This window comes from Euleptes europaea, chromosome 7, assembly GCF_029931775.1.
Source record: "Euleptes europaea isolate rEulEur1 chromosome 7, rEulEur1.hap1, whole genome shotgun sequence".
NCBI classification, from domain to species: domain Eukaryota; kingdom Metazoa; phylum Chordata; class Lepidosauria; order Squamata; family Sphaerodactylidae; genus Euleptes; species Euleptes europaea.
The window spans coordinates 86,074,611-86,091,564 of record NC_079318.1 but is presented as its reverse complement, the minus strand read 5'-3'; the positions used below and the strand labels follow the sequence as shown (position 1 = coordinate 86,091,564).

Genomic DNA, 16,954 nt, shown 5'->3' with positions numbered 1-16,954 from the left:
ACTCAGGGAGACATGTGTAGTTTTGCCTTCTTAATTTTCTCCTCTCAACAACAACCCTGTGAGGTGGGTTAGGTAGCGAGAGGGCATGGCTGGCCTCCAGGTTTCCAGTGAGAAGAAAAAGAAGAGTTGGTTTTTATATGCTGACTTTCTCTACCATTTAAGGAAAAATCAAACCAGCTTACAATCACCTTCCCTTCCCCTCCCTACAACAGACTCCCTGTGAGGTAGGTGGGGCTGAGAGAACTCTACGATAGCTGTGACTAGCCCAGGGTTACCCAGCTGGCTTCATGTGTAGGCATGGGGAAACCAACCCTGTTCACCAGATTAGAGTCCACTGCTCCAAACCACCACTCTTAACCACTGCACCAGGCTGAGCTTGAACACACATGAAGCAGCCTTATACTGAATCAGACCATCAGTCCATCAAAGTCAATATTGTCTGCTCAAACTGGCAGCTGCTCTCCAGGGTCTCAAGTGGGGGTTCTTCACGTCACCTACTGCCTGGCCCTTTCAGCTGGAGATGCATTTCTGCCATCTTCTGGGCATGGGGTAGGACGTGGTCACTGACGGCTTCTGTATTTTAGGTTGGCTGGCACCTCAGGCTCAAGTGAGGACAGCAGAATCAGCACAGTTTGAATAAGTGCTATTTACCTTTATTTACAAGTGCAATAAATACATACAAGCAAGTTCTGGCATACTCCAACAAAGTGCTCCGCCAGACACTCTATTTGCAGCAGAGTGAATACATACATTCTTTGTACAGTTATATACAATTTTGCCTAGTCAGTTAACCAATCAACTGGCAGCTGCTGAGTAATCATTCTCAACCTGTTCAGGCCTGTTCCGACTACATCTTTCTACAGTCATGTGACTACAGCTGTCAATAAACGGTCAAGTAGATTATTTCCATCTGCTCACTGTCTGCAGTCTTTCAGTATATACTGTCAGTCACTGGGTGTGTGTTTGGGGGGGCGGGGGAGGTAGTTGTGAATTTCCTGCACTGTGCAGGGAGTTGGACTAGATGACCCTGGTGGTCCCTTCCAACTCTATGATTCAATGCCGGGGATTGAACCTGGGACCTTCTGCATGCCAAGCAGAGGCTCCACCACTGAGCTCTCCTTTCATAGCGTGGTCTCCTACATCCGCGTCTACCACACTAACTATTATACCACACTGGCACTCTATTCATGTTTCTTGTATGTTGGTCAACAAATCATATAATTTATAACTATGCTCAAGTATGTTGAGTGTTCCAATAACTTCACATAGATGCTTTTGATAATCTGCGCAACAGCCCAGAAAAGTAGGCCGATATTGTTCTCCCCGTATTGCCGAAGACTGAGTGATTGGCTTGCCTAAGACCACCGGGAGACTTTGTGGCAGAGGCAAGATTTGAACTGAGGACATCCTGAATCGTAGCTTAGCCTCTTGACCACCTTGCTGCAGCACCTCTTGATTGGTTTGTAGTTGATTGATCATCAGCCTCTTCGGCCAATCGATTGAGCTTAAATTCAGTATTGCTACGGTTTTGAGATATTGAACGGAAGCGGAAGAGACTTTGCAAGATGATAAGTCAACGTTTCCTTTTGCCAGGGGGAAAGGCTGTTAATAACTTTTTGTTTCTCTCGGTTCCCCTTATACTGGGACATCAGGACCAAAATAGCCATTAAAGCTACACCAGCCTTCTGTGAATCAGCCAAAGCTCTAGATAACCACAGTTATCTTTGTTTTGAATTTGATATTTTCCCCTAAGAGCTCAGGGTCACACACATAATTACTTTTATTTTCACAACTGCCCTGCAGAGGCTGAGAGGCGGGGGGGGGGGGGGGTCAAATCCCAGGTTTAAACCTCCATAATGTCATAAAGCTTTGTAGCACTGGAGGGATTTAAAGCTAGGCTTGCCCCTTCTTGCCCACTGCGCTGTGAAAGCAAGAAGAAGAAGAGTTGGTATTTATATGCTGACTTTCTCTATCGCTTAAGGAGGAATCAAACTAGCTTACAATCACCTTCCCTTCCGCACAACAGACACCCTGTGAGGTACGTGGGGCTGAGGGAGCTGTGACTAGCCCAAGGTCACCCAGCTGGCTTCATGTGTAGGAGTGGGGAAACCAACCTGGTTCTCCAGATTAGCGTCCGCCACTCATGTGGAGGAGTGGGGAATCAAACCCGGTTGTCCAGATCAGAGCCCACCGCTCCAAACCACCACTCTAAACCACTAAACCACACTGGCAATGTACACCACGCTGACATTTGCACACATAATTTGTTTCCCTGGGGTGCTGAATGCTTCTCTGTGTGTTGACAGCCGGAATCTGTCCAGCCGAGAAGCCGGTCCTCAGTGGCCTGGCTGTTAGTTTGCTGCTATGCAACAAACAGAACCTTGAAGGACCTTTTGCTTTTCTTCTGTGACAGCCCCCTCCCCACTTCTTGTTTTCAGCGTGGTGTAGCAGTTAAGAGCAGGCGGATGCTAATCTGGAGAACCAGATTCGATTCCCCACTCCTCCACACTAAGCCTGCTGGTTGACCTTGGGCCAGTCACAGTTCTCTCCAAATTCTCTCAGCCCCACCTACCTCACAAGGTGCCTGTGGGGGGAGCAGAGGCGATTGTAAGCCGCGTTGAGACTCCTTACGGTAGAGAAAAGTGGGGTATAAAAAATAACTCTTCTTCAGTTTTTCACTAAGGGAGGTGTAAGAAGTGCCTTGCAGGATCAGACCATAGCATCGTAGTGTAGTGGTTAAGCGTGCCTGATAAGAGTCTGGGAGACCCAGGTTCGAATTCCCTCTCTGCCATGGAAGCTGGCTGGGTGACCTTGGGCCACATCCCATGGCAGTGAGTTCCATGGATGGCCTCATGTGAACCCGGGCTTTTTAAAGTCTCCATCTACCTCATGCCAACTTCACTGGATGCCCCTGAATTTTACTATGACAGAAGCAGGAGAAAAAGATCTCCTCGCCATAATTTTGGGAAACCTTAGTCATATCCCCCATCAGAGATGTGACTGACTTGTGACCTTGCCCTGTACTGAAAAGGATTCTGGGAAGTGGGACGTACACATCCAAGTTGCCAATAACTGGCAGAGATTTCTGTCGCTCTCCCAATTTCCCCCTTTGTTTCCTTCCCTAATGTGCAATCTCTGCTTTCTCCAGGAGAACGAGGTAGACGCCGTCCACCCCGGCTATGGCTTCCTCTCTGAGCGCTCGGATTTTGCCCAGGCCTGCATCGAGGCTGGGGTGCGGTTCATCGGGCCCAGCCCCGAGGTGGTGCGCCAAATGGGCGACAAGGTTGAAGCCCGCGCCATCGCCATCAGTGCAGGTAGGGGCCGCGTTGCCAGGGCGTGAGGGCTGTGCCTGATTGGTAGCTGGGACGGTGCTTTGGCCAATAATGGGGCAGGATTCACGTGGGGGAGGAACCATCTCGATAGGGAGGGCTACCTGGCGATTCTGGAGCTAAGGCTGCCTCTCACCTTTGCTGTCCTAGTCGTAGCTCAGTGCTGAGGTCGTTTTTAAAAGACAGGAGCAGGAACTCAGGCCTGGCGGAAATCCCTGACTTTTTCATTCCAAATGTATGGGGAAAACCCGCCCAAATGACCAACTTAGTGAATAAAGATCAATACTACGAGCTGTTTTTTGAAAAATGGAAACTTTATTATCAATACGTAAAGGTTCAACAATAGAAGAGTGCAGGTGTCAGAAGGTTAGAACTGCTTTCACAAATCATATTTTTATCTTGAGAAAAATGACCTGTGCAGTAAGAAATGGATATTTATTTTTTCCTAATTTAGTTTAACATACAAAAGTTTAACAGGGTGCAGTAGAACAATTGATGTTAGAAGGCTAAAATCAACAAAACCTTGATATTTCTATAAACTATACTTCTATGTTGGGTAAACTGTCTTGATTTATGTAGGCCATGCAGCCATGTAACATCTGTGCATATAAGTAATTTTTTTTCTTTATCTGAACGGTTCTATTTTTTGAATGCCCCCCCTTTCTGTATTTTTCTACCCCTTTGCTCCATTTTAAAAATAAAACACAAATAAATAAATGTATGGGGATAGACGGCAATTGCTTAGTGCTGGTTGGGAGCCGTTCTGGATATGCTCAGAAGTGTCTTTGGTGGTAATACAGAATTACTTCACATCTGTTTCTTTATATAAGGGGCATGGGCAAAGGTGGGTGGTTAAAGTAAGAGAGGTGGAGGTACATGACCAAAAGCACCAGTGCCTTCAAAAAGTATGCTTTGTCTTGGCATCGGGTACCGGGAGGGCATCTCAAATCCGGGACTTTGGCTCTTTCCTTTCTGAACGGGGAGAGTTTGCAAGCTGAGGGAACAGTGTCATATAGTAGTTAGGAGCAGTGGACTCTAATCTGGAGAACTGGGTTTGATCCCCCCACTCTTCCACATGAGGAGTCTCTAACCTGGAGAACCGGGTTTGATTCCCTACTCCTCCCCATGAGTGGCGGACTCTAATCTGGAGAACCGTGTTGGTTTCCCCACTGCTCCACATGCAGCCTCCTGGGTGACCTTGGGCTAGTCACAGTTCTTTCTGAACTCTCTCAGCCCCACCTACCTCATAAGGGGTCTGTTGTGGGGAGAGGAAGGGAAGGAGATTGTAAGCCGGTCTGATTCTCCTTAAAAGGAGAAAGTCAGCATATAAAAACCAACTCTTCTTCTCCTGTATTGCAGCATTTAGTCCAGCAGGAATCAGGTGACCTGAGAACAGGGTCCCATCTGGCTATACATAATGGCTGGTTCTGGCTTGGCTCCTCTGTCAGAATAGTTTGTTGTGTTGTTCAGGATGTGCTTGAACACCTGGCCTGCCTGTCTCCAGCCTGCCACTCCAGCATATTCTTGGACAACCACATATGCTTGCTTGATAGGCACTGTATAAAGATGCAACCTTCAGTGCTAAAGAATGAAGGGAGAAGGGGGAAAGCGGATTCCCAGAATGGGGAAGCAGTTGTATGGGGGAACATCACACCTTTGTTTCTTCCCTCTCCAGGCGTGCCTGTAGTTCCCGGGACAGATGCCCCGATTTCCTCTCTCAACGAGGCTCAGGAATTCTCCAACACTTACGGCTTTCCCATCATCTTTAAAGCTGCCTACGGTGGAGGAGGGCGGGGGATGCGAGTTGTGCGCAGCTATGAGGTAACTGTTGGGCCTTCATTTATTTCCTTCCTTTGCTTGTAGCCCACCTGTCTCCCCGAGACTTGAGGCGGATTGCAGGATATATAAAACAGTTTAGACATCAGAGATCTCCACTCAACTGTACAGTAGGACTAGGCTTAGAGAACTGGACAGTGATGCGAACAAAAACGAAATAAACTGTCTGAGGACTTGACATGCCGGTAATGCAGAAAGAGGGAAGCAGAGGTAGATGACAGTGCGGTGAAAAGAAGGTGATGCTTACAAAAAACACTGCAATAGAGTACGAACCTGTCCCTTTTTGCTTTGATCCTCTGTGGTGCTGGATCTTAAGAACACAAGAACATAAGAAAAGCCATGCTGGATCACACCAAGGTCCATCAAGTCCAGCAGTCTGTTCACACAGTGGCCAACTAGGTGCCTCTAGGAAGCCCACAAACTTCTTAGGGGCAGGAAGTTCCTGGGGTAGGGAGCTCCACAATTTAACTATGTAACCCTTGACCCCCATTTCCAACCACCCAAGAGCCATGTCGATAGTTCTGCCAAATGGTTACTCCGTTTTCCCCGTTATCACAAGATGTGTGTCGGCTTCTGAATTATTTCAAAGAGAAATAACCTGCAAGCCTCCAATCAGTCTGCCTCCGGCATCGCTGAAGGACTGTCTGCTCCCATAGAAACCTACCCACTTGTTTAGATCCTCATCGAGGCCCTTCTCCGGGTCCCTCCCTGCTGGAAGAGGTGAAGCAGACAACATCACTTGTGCCTGGAGGGATCAGGCCATTGTTCTATTGAGTCCAGCATCCTGTTTTACGCAGTGGTCAACCAGCTGCCCTGGAGGGTCAATGGACAGGGTACAGATGCCGAAGCCTTTAGCAAGGGAGGGGCCGTGGCTCAATGGCAAAGCATCTGCTTGGCATGCAGAAGGTCCCAGGTTCAATCCCCGGCATCTCTAGTTAAAGGGACTAGGCAAGTAGGTGACGTGAAAGACCTCAGCCTGAGACCCTGGAGAGCCGCTGCCGGTCTGAGTAGACAATACAGACTTTGATGGACCAAGGGTCTGATTCAGTATAAGGCAGCTTCATGTGTTCATGTGTACCTCCTGGTATTGGGATCCCATGGACTACCCATGGACATGGAGACTAGGCTACCAGTACTCACAACGGCTAGTAGCCATTTATAGACCTCCATGAAGCCTGTCTAATTCCCTTTGAAAGCCGGTGGCCAACAATATGTCTACAATATGTGCAGGACTATTTCCTTTTGTCCATCTTGAATTTATTGCCCACCAATTTCACTGGGTTCTAGTATTATGGGAGGGGGAAAGTTCTCCTCGCTCTGACTGGGGCTAGGGTCTTTTTTCTTTTCTTTTTTTGACAGGCACCACATCTTTGGAACTTTCTCCCTCCCCCCAAGAGGTCAGCCTGGCTTTTGGGTGCCGGACAGTGACCTTCTGAATCCAGCTTCCTTTTGGGTAGCTCTGGATGGCCGTCGTCTTATCCGCCCTGCCGAGAGGTGGCCAGTTGTCGAGTTGCTTCTTAAATTCTCACCTTTTAAGCTGCTGGATTCTAACATTATTCTTTTAGCCAACGTGAGCTCTTTTGAACTGTAATTCCTGGAAAAGCAGGACATAACCATTGCGAGACAACAAGGACAAATTGAAAGGTTTTTCAAGCACTTAAAACTCCCACTGTCTCCAAGGGGAGGACCTAGAATCAACATTTACAAAAACAAGAGGGGAGCAGACTGACAGCCGCTGTCCCTGATTTCCCCTCCCAGGAGCCAGAGGGAAGATTAGGGCTGTTTAGCTTGGAAAGAAGGCGGTTAAGGGGAGACATGATAGAGGCTGTATATGATTATGCATGGTATAGAGAGAGTGGACAGGGAGAAGCTTTTCTCCCTTTCTCGTAATACTAGAATGCGGGGTCATCTGCTGAAGCTGGAGGACGAGAGATTCAAAACGGATAAAAGGAAGTTTTTTTTTTTCACAACACATAGTTAAATTGTGGAACTCCCTGCCTCAGGATGTGGTGATGGCTGCCAACATGGAAGGCTTTAAGCGGGGAGTGGACATGTTCATGGAGGACAGGACTATCCATGGCTACTAGTCAAAATGGATACTCGTCATCATGCTTACCCATTCTCTCCAGGATCAAAGGAGCATGCTGTGGAACACAGGCAGGATAATGCTGCTGCAGTCATCTTGCTTGTGGGCTTCCTAGAGGCACCTGTTGGCTGCTGTGTGAACAGACTGCTGGACTTGATGGACCTTGGTCTGATCCAGCATGGTCTTTCTTATGTTCTTCCTATGATCTTGAGATGCAGAGACAGGATTCGTGCTGGGGTGCCAGTGTGGCGATAGGGGGCAGAATCGAAGGGTAACTCTGGAGGGAGTAGAGGAGAGCGTGGGGGGCTGATCTACCTGAGCAGCAAACCCAAGAAGAGAGGGACAGAAGGTAGCCAAGAAGCATAGCTGCCTTGTCCCTCAAGCCAAAACCTTGCCTCTGACCAACAGGAGCCTTCCAGAGTCTCCCATTCCTCTGGTGCCAAAGACCTTTTAACTGGGAATACCAGGATTTGAACCATCTTCATACCAAGCAAGTGCTCTACCCCTGAGCCATGGCTTTCACTCAGACTGTCAGTGGCTCTCCAGGGTCTCAGGATGAGGTCTTTCACATCACCTAGTACTAGATCCTTTTGACTGGACATGCTGGGGATTGAACCTGGGACCTTCTGCATGCCAAGTGTGATGGAGTGACAAAAGAGGCTAATGCGATCTTTGGGTGCATCAACAGAGGCATAACATCCAAATTGCAAAATGTCATAGTTCTGTACGTTGCATTGGTCAGGTGTCAGGAGCACGCCATGAGGATGGTATGCGGTAGTGCGATTGTGCTGCTCCCAGGTGCTGTTGTGCTGTTCTGTCCAAGGCCAGTCTGTGCCCCGTGTTTAGTCTTCATAGATTCCCATACTGTGGGAATCGCCAAGTGCTCCTTCCTGTCTCTGGGAGGGGGGTTGCCTAGGTTACCAGTTATCTCCTTTTGCTTTTCCATATATGCTATGCACCTTGCCTTTGCCCCTAACTAGTGTCCTTTTGAATATGGCTTCTGAAACCTGTCGATTCTAACCAATGAAACTGCTTTCGTGGATTTGCCGTCTGCTGAAATCTGTTTATGGGTTTGCCACAGGGCTAGCGCTTACATCAGGCCGCACCTGGAGTACTGTGCAGTTCTGCAGGCCTCACTTCAAAAAGGATGTGGACAGAATTGAGCGGGTGCAGAGGAGAGCGACGAGGAAGATCAGGGGCCTGGAGATCAAGCTTTGTGAGGAAAGGCTGAGGGAGTTGGGAATGTTTTGTCTGGAGAAAAAGGTTGAGGGGAAACATGATTGCTCTGTTGAAGTATATGAAGTTCTGTCACTTAGAGGAGGGCAGGGAGCTGTTCCTGTTGGCAGCAGAGGATAGGACTCACAATAATGGGTTTAAATTGCAGGCAGGAAGATACTGGCTGAATATCAGGAAACATTTTTTTTACAGTAGGAGTTGTTCAACAGTGGAATCAGCTACCTAGGGAGGTGTTGAGCTCTCCCTCCCTGGCTGTCTTTAAGCAGAGGCTGGACAAGCCCTTGTCAGGGATGTTTGGAGTCGAGGCTGATACTGGAGGGGGTTGGGGGTTGAACAAGATGGCCTGTATGGCCCCTTCGAGTGCTATGATTCTATGATTTTGCCCGTGAGCCACAGCTCCTCACCTAAGATGGTAGCCTGTGCTCAAGTCTGGAGGAGGAGGGAGGAAAAGGAAGGGGGCAACTTGGAGAGCTGTTTAGGAGACACCCAGGAGGGAGACACCTGGGCAGCCAGGTGGGGTCTCTTGTGGAGGGAGAGCACTAAGGATCCCACACGGAGGTCACACCACCTCCCTCCCTGGTGTGTGTCAAGTGCTGTCAAGTTGCAGCTGACTTTACAGCGACCCCAGCAAGGGGCTTTCAAGGCAAGTGAGAAGCGGAGGTAGTTTGCCATTGCCTTTCTTTGTAGAGCCTTCCTTGGTGGTCTGCCTTCCAAGTACAGACCCTGCTTAGCTTTTGAGATCTAACGAGATCGGGCTATTCCATGCTGCCATCCCACCTCCCTCCCCTGCCAAGGGCATTATATCTAACACAACAATTGGGGAGGGGCCGGGCACCTGGTTGGCATGCAGAAGGTCCCATGTTCAAGCCCTGGAATCTCCGGGTAGAAGATCAGGTGGGAGGTGATGTGAAAGACTTCTGCCCGAGTTCCTAGAGAGTCGCTGCCAGCCTGAGTAGACAACACTGACCTTGATAGACCAAGGGCCTGATTCGGCATAGGCAGCGTGGTGTAGTGGTTAAGAGTGGTAGTTTGGAGTGGAGGCCAATCTGGTGAATCTGGTTGGTTTTCCCATTCTTACACATGAAGCCAGCTGGGTGACCTTGAGCTAGTCACACTCTCTCAGCCTCACCTGCCTCACAGGGTGTCTGTGGTGAGGAGGGGGAGATGATTGTAAGCCGGCTTGATTCTTCCTTAAGTGGTAGAGAAAGTTTGTATATAAAAACCTCTTCCTCTTCTTCCTCTCCTCCTCCTTCTCATGTGCGTGTGTCTTCTCCCTTTAGGAGCTGGAGGAGAACTACACCCGGGCATACTCCGAGGCCCTCTCTGCTTTTGGGAACGGCGCTCTCTTCGTGGAGAAGTTCATTGAGAAACCAAGGCACATTGAAGTCCAGATCCTGGGTAGGCGTGTGGGGCGCATGTGTGTGGTGTGTTTTCCTGAGTTACTGTTGGGGCCAAACAAAAGATACTGGAGGGGGGCTGGCCGGACGAAGCGGGGGCTATGCTGACCGCTGCGCTTGAGGGCCAATTCGCGGGGCGGCTGTGACCACGTGGACCACTTTCCCTGTTCCTCGCTTTTGTTAGCCCCAGATAGAATTCGGCTTGAGCAAAACTATTGTCAGGACCCTTTTGTTGGAAAAAAAATGCCATCAATTAGGCCCACCGCTGCTTAACTCTCTGTATTTATTTTGGTATGTAACCTTTCTCGCTCCTGCCATTCAAGGCAAGTGCAAGCATCCTGCCAGCACAATGAGACCGGGAAAATAAATGTGTGTGCGTGCGCAAGAAAGAGAACTTGTGTTTGATATTGCATGAGAAATGGAAAATAACCCCACGCAATGAATGCTGTGTAAAAACAGATAATTTATTCCGTGCCTGGAGAACTCCCAGCAGTATACAGCAATCCAAAGAAAGAGGCTTGAAAGCACTTATGAGGGAAAGCTCAGCGACCCTCGCAAAGTTTTCTCGACCCCCTCTGGGGACTCGCCGGGTGCTGCGCTGGGCACGGGCATGGCCTCCCCACTGTAGGGCTTGCCAAACTTCACCTCTCCCTTCCCGGCAGGTGATGCCTATGGGAACGTGGTGCACCTGTATGAGAGAGATTGCTCCATCCAGAGGCGGCACCAGAAGGTGGTGGAGATAGCGCCTGCTGCCCACCTGGACTCCAAACTGCGCTCTAAACTGACCAACGATGCCGTCAAGCTAGCCAAGCAGGTGAGGGGTCGAGAGCGCGGCAGCCTCGGGGAGCTTTTTGTGCGCAGAGGGGGATGGGGGTGGAAGACAGTGGGGCACAGCCCCCTGGGGGGGAGCCCGTGGGCCTAGTGGGAGCATCCTGGAAGCCTTGTCGAGATAAGGCGCTGTATCCTCCTTTAGGCCATGATTTGCAAGGGTGCATTGAGTAGGGGGTTAGCAGTCTTCAGAACCATGGCTAGCTCCTGGCAAAGGCCAGGCACAAGATCTCTGGCTTGCAGTTGACTCTAGCCCAATCAAAAGAGTTTCTGTCTAGACATTAGGAAGAACTTTCTAACAGTCAGTACGGTTCCTCAGTGGAACAGCCTTCCTCGGGAGGTGGTGGGCTCTCCTTCTCTGGGGGGTTTTAAGCAGAGGCTAGATGGTCATCTGCCAACAATGCTGATTCTATGACCTTAGGCAGATGATGAGAGAGAGGGCATCTTGACCATCTTCTGGGCATGGAGTGGGGGTCACTGGGGGTGTGGGGGAGAGGTAGTTGTGAATTTCCTGCATTGTGCAGGGGGTTGGACTAGATGACCCTGGTGGTTCCTTCCATGATTCTATGATTCTGTGCTCTGGAGTGGATGGTCAGGAGGTGTGTGTTCCAGCCCCGACTTTCTTGGTCGAACTGCTCGGGGTTAAAGGGTCTCCATCCTCTCCTGGAGGTGTGTGGTCTGGTGCGGATGGGAGGGCTCCTATTTGTCCTGGATTTGGCCGGGTGCTGGTGGAGGGCCTCCCTGAGCTTCAGGTAGTCCTGAAAATATATTCTCTGAAATGTGGGAGAGAGGACGGGGCGTCAACTCTTCAAGAGCAAAAGGCAATGGAACCCCACTGTGCTAGGGGGCTCCTTCTCTTGAGGTTCGGGCACTGTCATCCGGTCTTCAGACCCCACCACTGATCACAGAGGGTCCTGGAACGTGACATACTGTACTGGGAAATGAGCTATGGGGGTTTCTGTCAAGATTTAGAATATGTTGGGGAGGTCTTATGGGGGAAAGGGCCTCAGTGAGACCCCCAACCTTGATTCCTAGCAATTTGGCCTCCCTATAGCTTTTAAACAACCTATTCCTGATCTGAAAGAACGAATGTCCTTAGGAGGCTAGGAGGGGCTGTGCCGGCGTTTGTGCCCCCCTGCGCTGGCGCCCGTGCCACTTACGCCACCCAGGGTGACATGGACGCCGGCAGGGGACCCGGATGCTATTCTCTCAGCGCTGCCGCAGCAACGCCACCCAGGAACACCAGCTGGGCCTTCTGCCAGCATCCCACCTGCGCAAAGCTCCGTGCCAGTGTCCTGGGGGATGTTCCCGGGGCATGCTGGGGGGTGGAGCTGCTAGTTGGAAGCTTCCTCACCCCTTTTGCCCAAGGTACGCTGATGGAAAGAATAGCGTTGCTGCGCCAGCTTTTTGCTGGCGCAGCTTTGCTGTTTTCAATGGGGCAAAATGCCCTATTTAAAAAAAAAAAACCTTCAAAAGGCTTTTTAAAGCCTTTCGGCAGCCAGGGAACAGTTTTGGAGGCACCGCAGCCATGCCGTCCTCAGCCGCCAAAGGCTCAGGAATGGGCTGTAAAAGCAGTAACTAAAAGAGTCCATCCCCAAATGGGGTGAAAGGCTGGTCTGTCACCATTTCCAACGTGGATTCAAGCCCCAACAGGTGTTGACTTCACCTTTCTGGGAGACTAGATAGAAGCTTTAAAAATTACAAATGGGTTAGAGGGAGGGAGTGGGGATAGGTAAAATAATCTATTTCATAATGTTAGAATTTGGACTCACCCATGAAAACCAATAAGCTGTAGAATCAGAATAGAGAAAATCAAGCATTTCTTCACATGTTGCATCACTAGTGTAAGGAATGAGGAGACAGCCTTCCCCAGCCCAGCTTAGGTAAAGGTAAAGGTCCCCTGTGCAAGCACCAGGTCATTCCTGACCCATGGGGTGATGTCACATCCCGACGTTTACTAGGTAGACTTTGTTTACGGGTTGGTTTGCCGGTGCCTTCCCCAGTCATCTTCCCTCACTTACCTTTTAGAAAGATTCACGGAAAAGAAAGTGTATCAACAATTGTTAGCTAAATGAAATCTCCAAATCCAGAGGCAACCTACATTTGAACCTCAGTTGCTGAGAGACAGATAACAGGGAAGGGTTGCTGGATGTGTCAGATGCATCTGGCTGTTGGAAATGGAATGATGGACGAGTTGGCCTGATCTGATGCAGTAAGGTTATTTTTACATTATTGTACATGCCAAAAGGCCCACGGTTCAATAGGATGAGGGCTCAGAAGGGCCTTTGCCTGAAGGTCTGTGCAACCTGTGCTGCTCAGAAGAAGCAGAGCTGAGTTAGATTGAACCGGGTTTTGACTGAAGCTATAAATGAGCTTCATACAGTATTGAGGGGAAGGTTCTTTGTCTCTGTGGTGCTTTGCATATGAATAATTCCAGATTAGATCTTGGGCATCTTCAATTAATAAGGATTTCAGGTATCAGGGAGCTGGAATGGGTCCAGAGGAGGGCAATGAAGATGGTGAGGGGTCTGGAAACCAAGTCCTATGAGGAAAGGTTGAAGGAGCTGGGTGTGTTTAGCCTGCAGAGGAGAAGACTGAGAGGGGATACGATAACCATCTTTGAATACTTGAAGGGTTTTCATATATAGGATAGTGCGGAGTTGTTTTCTGTTGCCCCAAAGGTCGGGCTGGAACCAACAGGTTGAAATTAAATCAAAAGAGTTTTCGGTTAAACATTAGGAAGAATTTTCTAACAGTTGGAGCGGTTCCTCAGTGTAACAGGCTTCCTCAGGAGGTGGTGGGCTCTCCCTCTATGGAAGTTTTTAAGCAGAGGCTAGGTGGCTGTCTGGCAGCAATGCTGATTCTGTGAACTTAGGCAGATCATGAGAGGGAGGGCAGGAAGGGTTGCAGCAGTGTTTGGCTTACATGCCCAGGGAAATGCCATTTGCCACTTTGGGGCCAGGAAGCAATATTCCTCCAGGCCAGATTTGGCCAGGGATCCTGGAGAGGGTTTTTTTTTTTTTTTGCCATCTTCTGGGCATGGAGTAGGAGTCACTGGGTGTGTGTGCGGGGGGAGGCGTTTGTGAATTTCCTGAATTGTGCAGGGGGTTGGACTAGATGACCCTGGTGGTCCCTTCCAACTGTGATTCTATGATCAGGGCTGGGAATTGCCTCTCTATTGCCTGATACCTTACGGAGCTGTTGTCAGATTAGACAGAATCGGGCTAGATGGGCCCACAGTATAAGGCAGCTTCACATGTTAGAAGAAGGTCTGTGGTCTGCTGCTTGCTTTGCATGCGGAAGATCCCAGGTCCAATGAAAGGAGCCCAGCAGGGGGTGGAGGGGTGGGGAGGAGCAACCCCTGCCTGAGTCCTTGGGGGAGTTGCTGCCTGTCAGAGTAGACAGCATTGTCGCATGGATGGATGGCCTGAAACAATAGAAGTTACCGTATATGACGTGTGTGTTTGGTCGATTGGTGTGCAGTGGGAGTGAGGGGCTTTGGATCCTGTTCCCCTGTGCTTGCGCGCTCTCTCCCCCTCCCTCCTTCTGTCCAATGCTCCTCTGCCAGTTGGGGCTTTTACAAACAACGATTAAGTGGTTCCTTGACCACATGCCACCTTGGCGCCAGGCAGGGTCTCACGGTTACCCCATCCTGCTGTTAGCTGGCTCATCTTGGAACGGATGGGGGCAGCCGCTGGTGGAAAACTGCTGTGCTGGAATCAGACTCCGCTGCAATCCGGAGGAGGAGGTTTTTATATGCCGACTTTCTCTACCACTTAAGGGAGACTTAAACCGGCTTACAATCACCTTCCCCCCCCAACAGACACCCTGTGAGGTAGGTAGGGCTGAGAGAGCTCTTAACAGAACTGTAACTTGCCCAAGGTCACCCAGCTGGCTTCGTGTGTAGGAGTGGGGGAAACAAATCCAGTTCGCCAGATTAGCCTCCGCCGCTCATGTGGAGGAGTGGGGAATCAAACCCGCTTCTCCAGATCAGAGTCCGCCGCTCCAAACCACCACTCTTAACCACTACACTACGCTGGCTCTCATTGCGGGGCATGCAGCTTGAGAATGTGGCAGCTGCTCCCAGAAGAATGCATGTGGGGACGGGGGACAGTGGAGAGGGAGGCTGGCTGCTTGATTCTTTAGGTTCTTTGCCTTTTTCTTTTTTGAGGGGGGGAGTAGTAAAAGGTGTGCATCTACTTGTTCATGGTGGACATGTTTATGGAGGATCGGGCTATTCATGGCTTCTAGTCAAAATGGATACTAGTCATGATGCATACCTATTCTCTCCAGGATCAGAGGAGCATGCCTATTATCTTAGGCGCTGTGGAACACAGGCAGGATGGTGCTGCTGCAGTGGTCTTGTTTGTGGGCTCCCTAGAGGCACCTGGTTGGCCACTGTGTGAGCAGACTGCTGGACTTGATGGGCCTTGGTCTGATTCAACATTGGCCTTTCTTATGTTCTTATCTATGTTAGATTGTCTCTCCCCCCCAAGCTTGCTGAGAAAAAGTCGGGGCCGCACACTTGAACTCTGTGTGGATAAATACAATTGTGCAAGCCATATTTTTTGAGAGGGTAAGAAAAACACCTCCTTGCGCATGATGCAATATGCTGGCAGGGCTGAGATATGAATGCTGGAGGCCAAGCTCCCGGCACGCAGATGCATGTCCACATGTAGGCTCTGAGATTACAAATCAGCAGTTTTGCAAAGCTCCTCTTTTGCCCCATTGGCAAGACCAGGGAAAGAAACCAGGAACACCCGCTTCTACCATGGCTAAATTCAAGTCCAGTAGTAGCACCGTAGGAGCCCATGGCATAGAGAGGTAAGCTGCAGTACTGCAGTCCAAGCTCTGCTCACGACCTGAGTTCGATCCCGTTGGAAGTCGGTTTCAGGTAGCCGGCTCAAGGTTGACTCAGCCTTCCATCCTTCCGAGGTTGGTGAAATGAGTACCCAGCTTGCTGGGGGTAAAGGGAAGATGACTGGGGAAGGCACTGGCAAACCACCCCGCAAACAAAGTCTGCCTTGGAAACGTCGGGATGTAACGTCACCCCATGGGTCAGGAATGACCCGGTGCTTGCACAGGGGACCTTTACCTAATAGCTCCTTAGAGACCAACCGGTTTTTCAGGTTTTGAGAGTCGAAGCTCCCTTCGTCAGATACGGAGGGATCTAAGATGCTGGTCTCTAAGATGCTGCTGGAATTGAATCAAGCTCTTTTACTGTGGACCAACACGGCTGCCTTTCCCAAACTGCTTCTGCCATCGTTTTGTCTCCCAGCAGCTGAAAAAAAGAGTTTATGTATTCTGGCAATGCAAGCTGGGGCTCTTAGGGTATTCAAATATTGCTCCTGGGTTGCCCCACGTGAAGCTTCAACTACGCCCAGGTCTTGACTGGAGTAGACTATGCTGGCGATACGCAGTAAATTTTTAATTGAGAGCAAGGGTAGGCTTCACAACTCTGTGGCATAATTATAGCCGAGGAGATGTGCAGCCGAGGGAGCATCCCTCATTCTGCTGGAAGATGCCCCCCTCCTAGAATCATAGAGTTGGAAGTGTTGGAATATCTATTGTGGGGATATTCCGGTATTTAGCAGAGTGCCTTAAGCTTAGCAGCAACGGAAGCTACACGTGTGTGTGTGTGTGAAAATAAAAAGGAGCAGTCGTTTGCTCTAATCAAACTAAAGTACATTTATTGTTGAAATACACATTGGATAGGAAAGGACAAACAAGGGTTCTCTATCCTGATCTACCTTGCTAATTCTTTAGGTATAAAAGGGTATCTGCCTTCCACTCCATCTTGGGGTGGGAAGGCCTGGACACGCGGAGCGCCCAGCTCCTAGGTCTTGCTTGGGTGATGGGCAAAGGCAAGAGAGAGAGAGGGGAAGTTTCCCTGACAATACATCCTCTAAACATCAAAGGGAACAGGAAATGAGGGTGAGGTGTAACTACAGATACCTCCCGAGTCCTGTCTATCTATCTGACTCTCTGTGGTCAGTCTCCTCCTCTTAATGTGTAGGCAAGTGACACCGCTAGGAAGCGCAGATTTTCCAACAGGAAGGGGCCATAGAGGCCCTCTTGTCTAACCCCCTGCTCAATGCAGGATCAGCCTAGATCATCCCTGACAAGTGTTCGACCAGCCGCTGCTTGAAGACTGCCAGTGAGGGGGAGCTCACATATAAATAAACTTTAATTGGAAGAATATTCACCCCTTTTTTATCCTCACTGGGACCAATTTATACCCT

The 16,954-nt window shown here is 49.7% G+C and overlaps 1 protein-coding gene across 1 annotated transcript in view; it reads left to right on the top strand.

Moving 5' to 3' along the window:
* Positions 1-16,954, top strand: part of PC (pyruvate carboxylase) — a 327,688-nt gene that overhangs the window by 3,319 nt on the left and 307,415 nt on the right. Inside the window, exons 3-6 of the mRNA XM_056852467.1 lie at positions 3,149-3,314; positions 5,005-5,150; positions 9,768-9,885; positions 10,547-10,698. Of these exons, the coding sequence (XP_056708445.1) occupies positions 3,149-3,314; positions 5,005-5,150; positions 9,768-9,885; positions 10,547-10,698 (582 nt within the window). The remainder of the gene's footprint in view (positions 1-3,148; positions 3,315-5,004; positions 5,151-9,767; positions 9,886-10,546; positions 10,699-16,954) is intronic.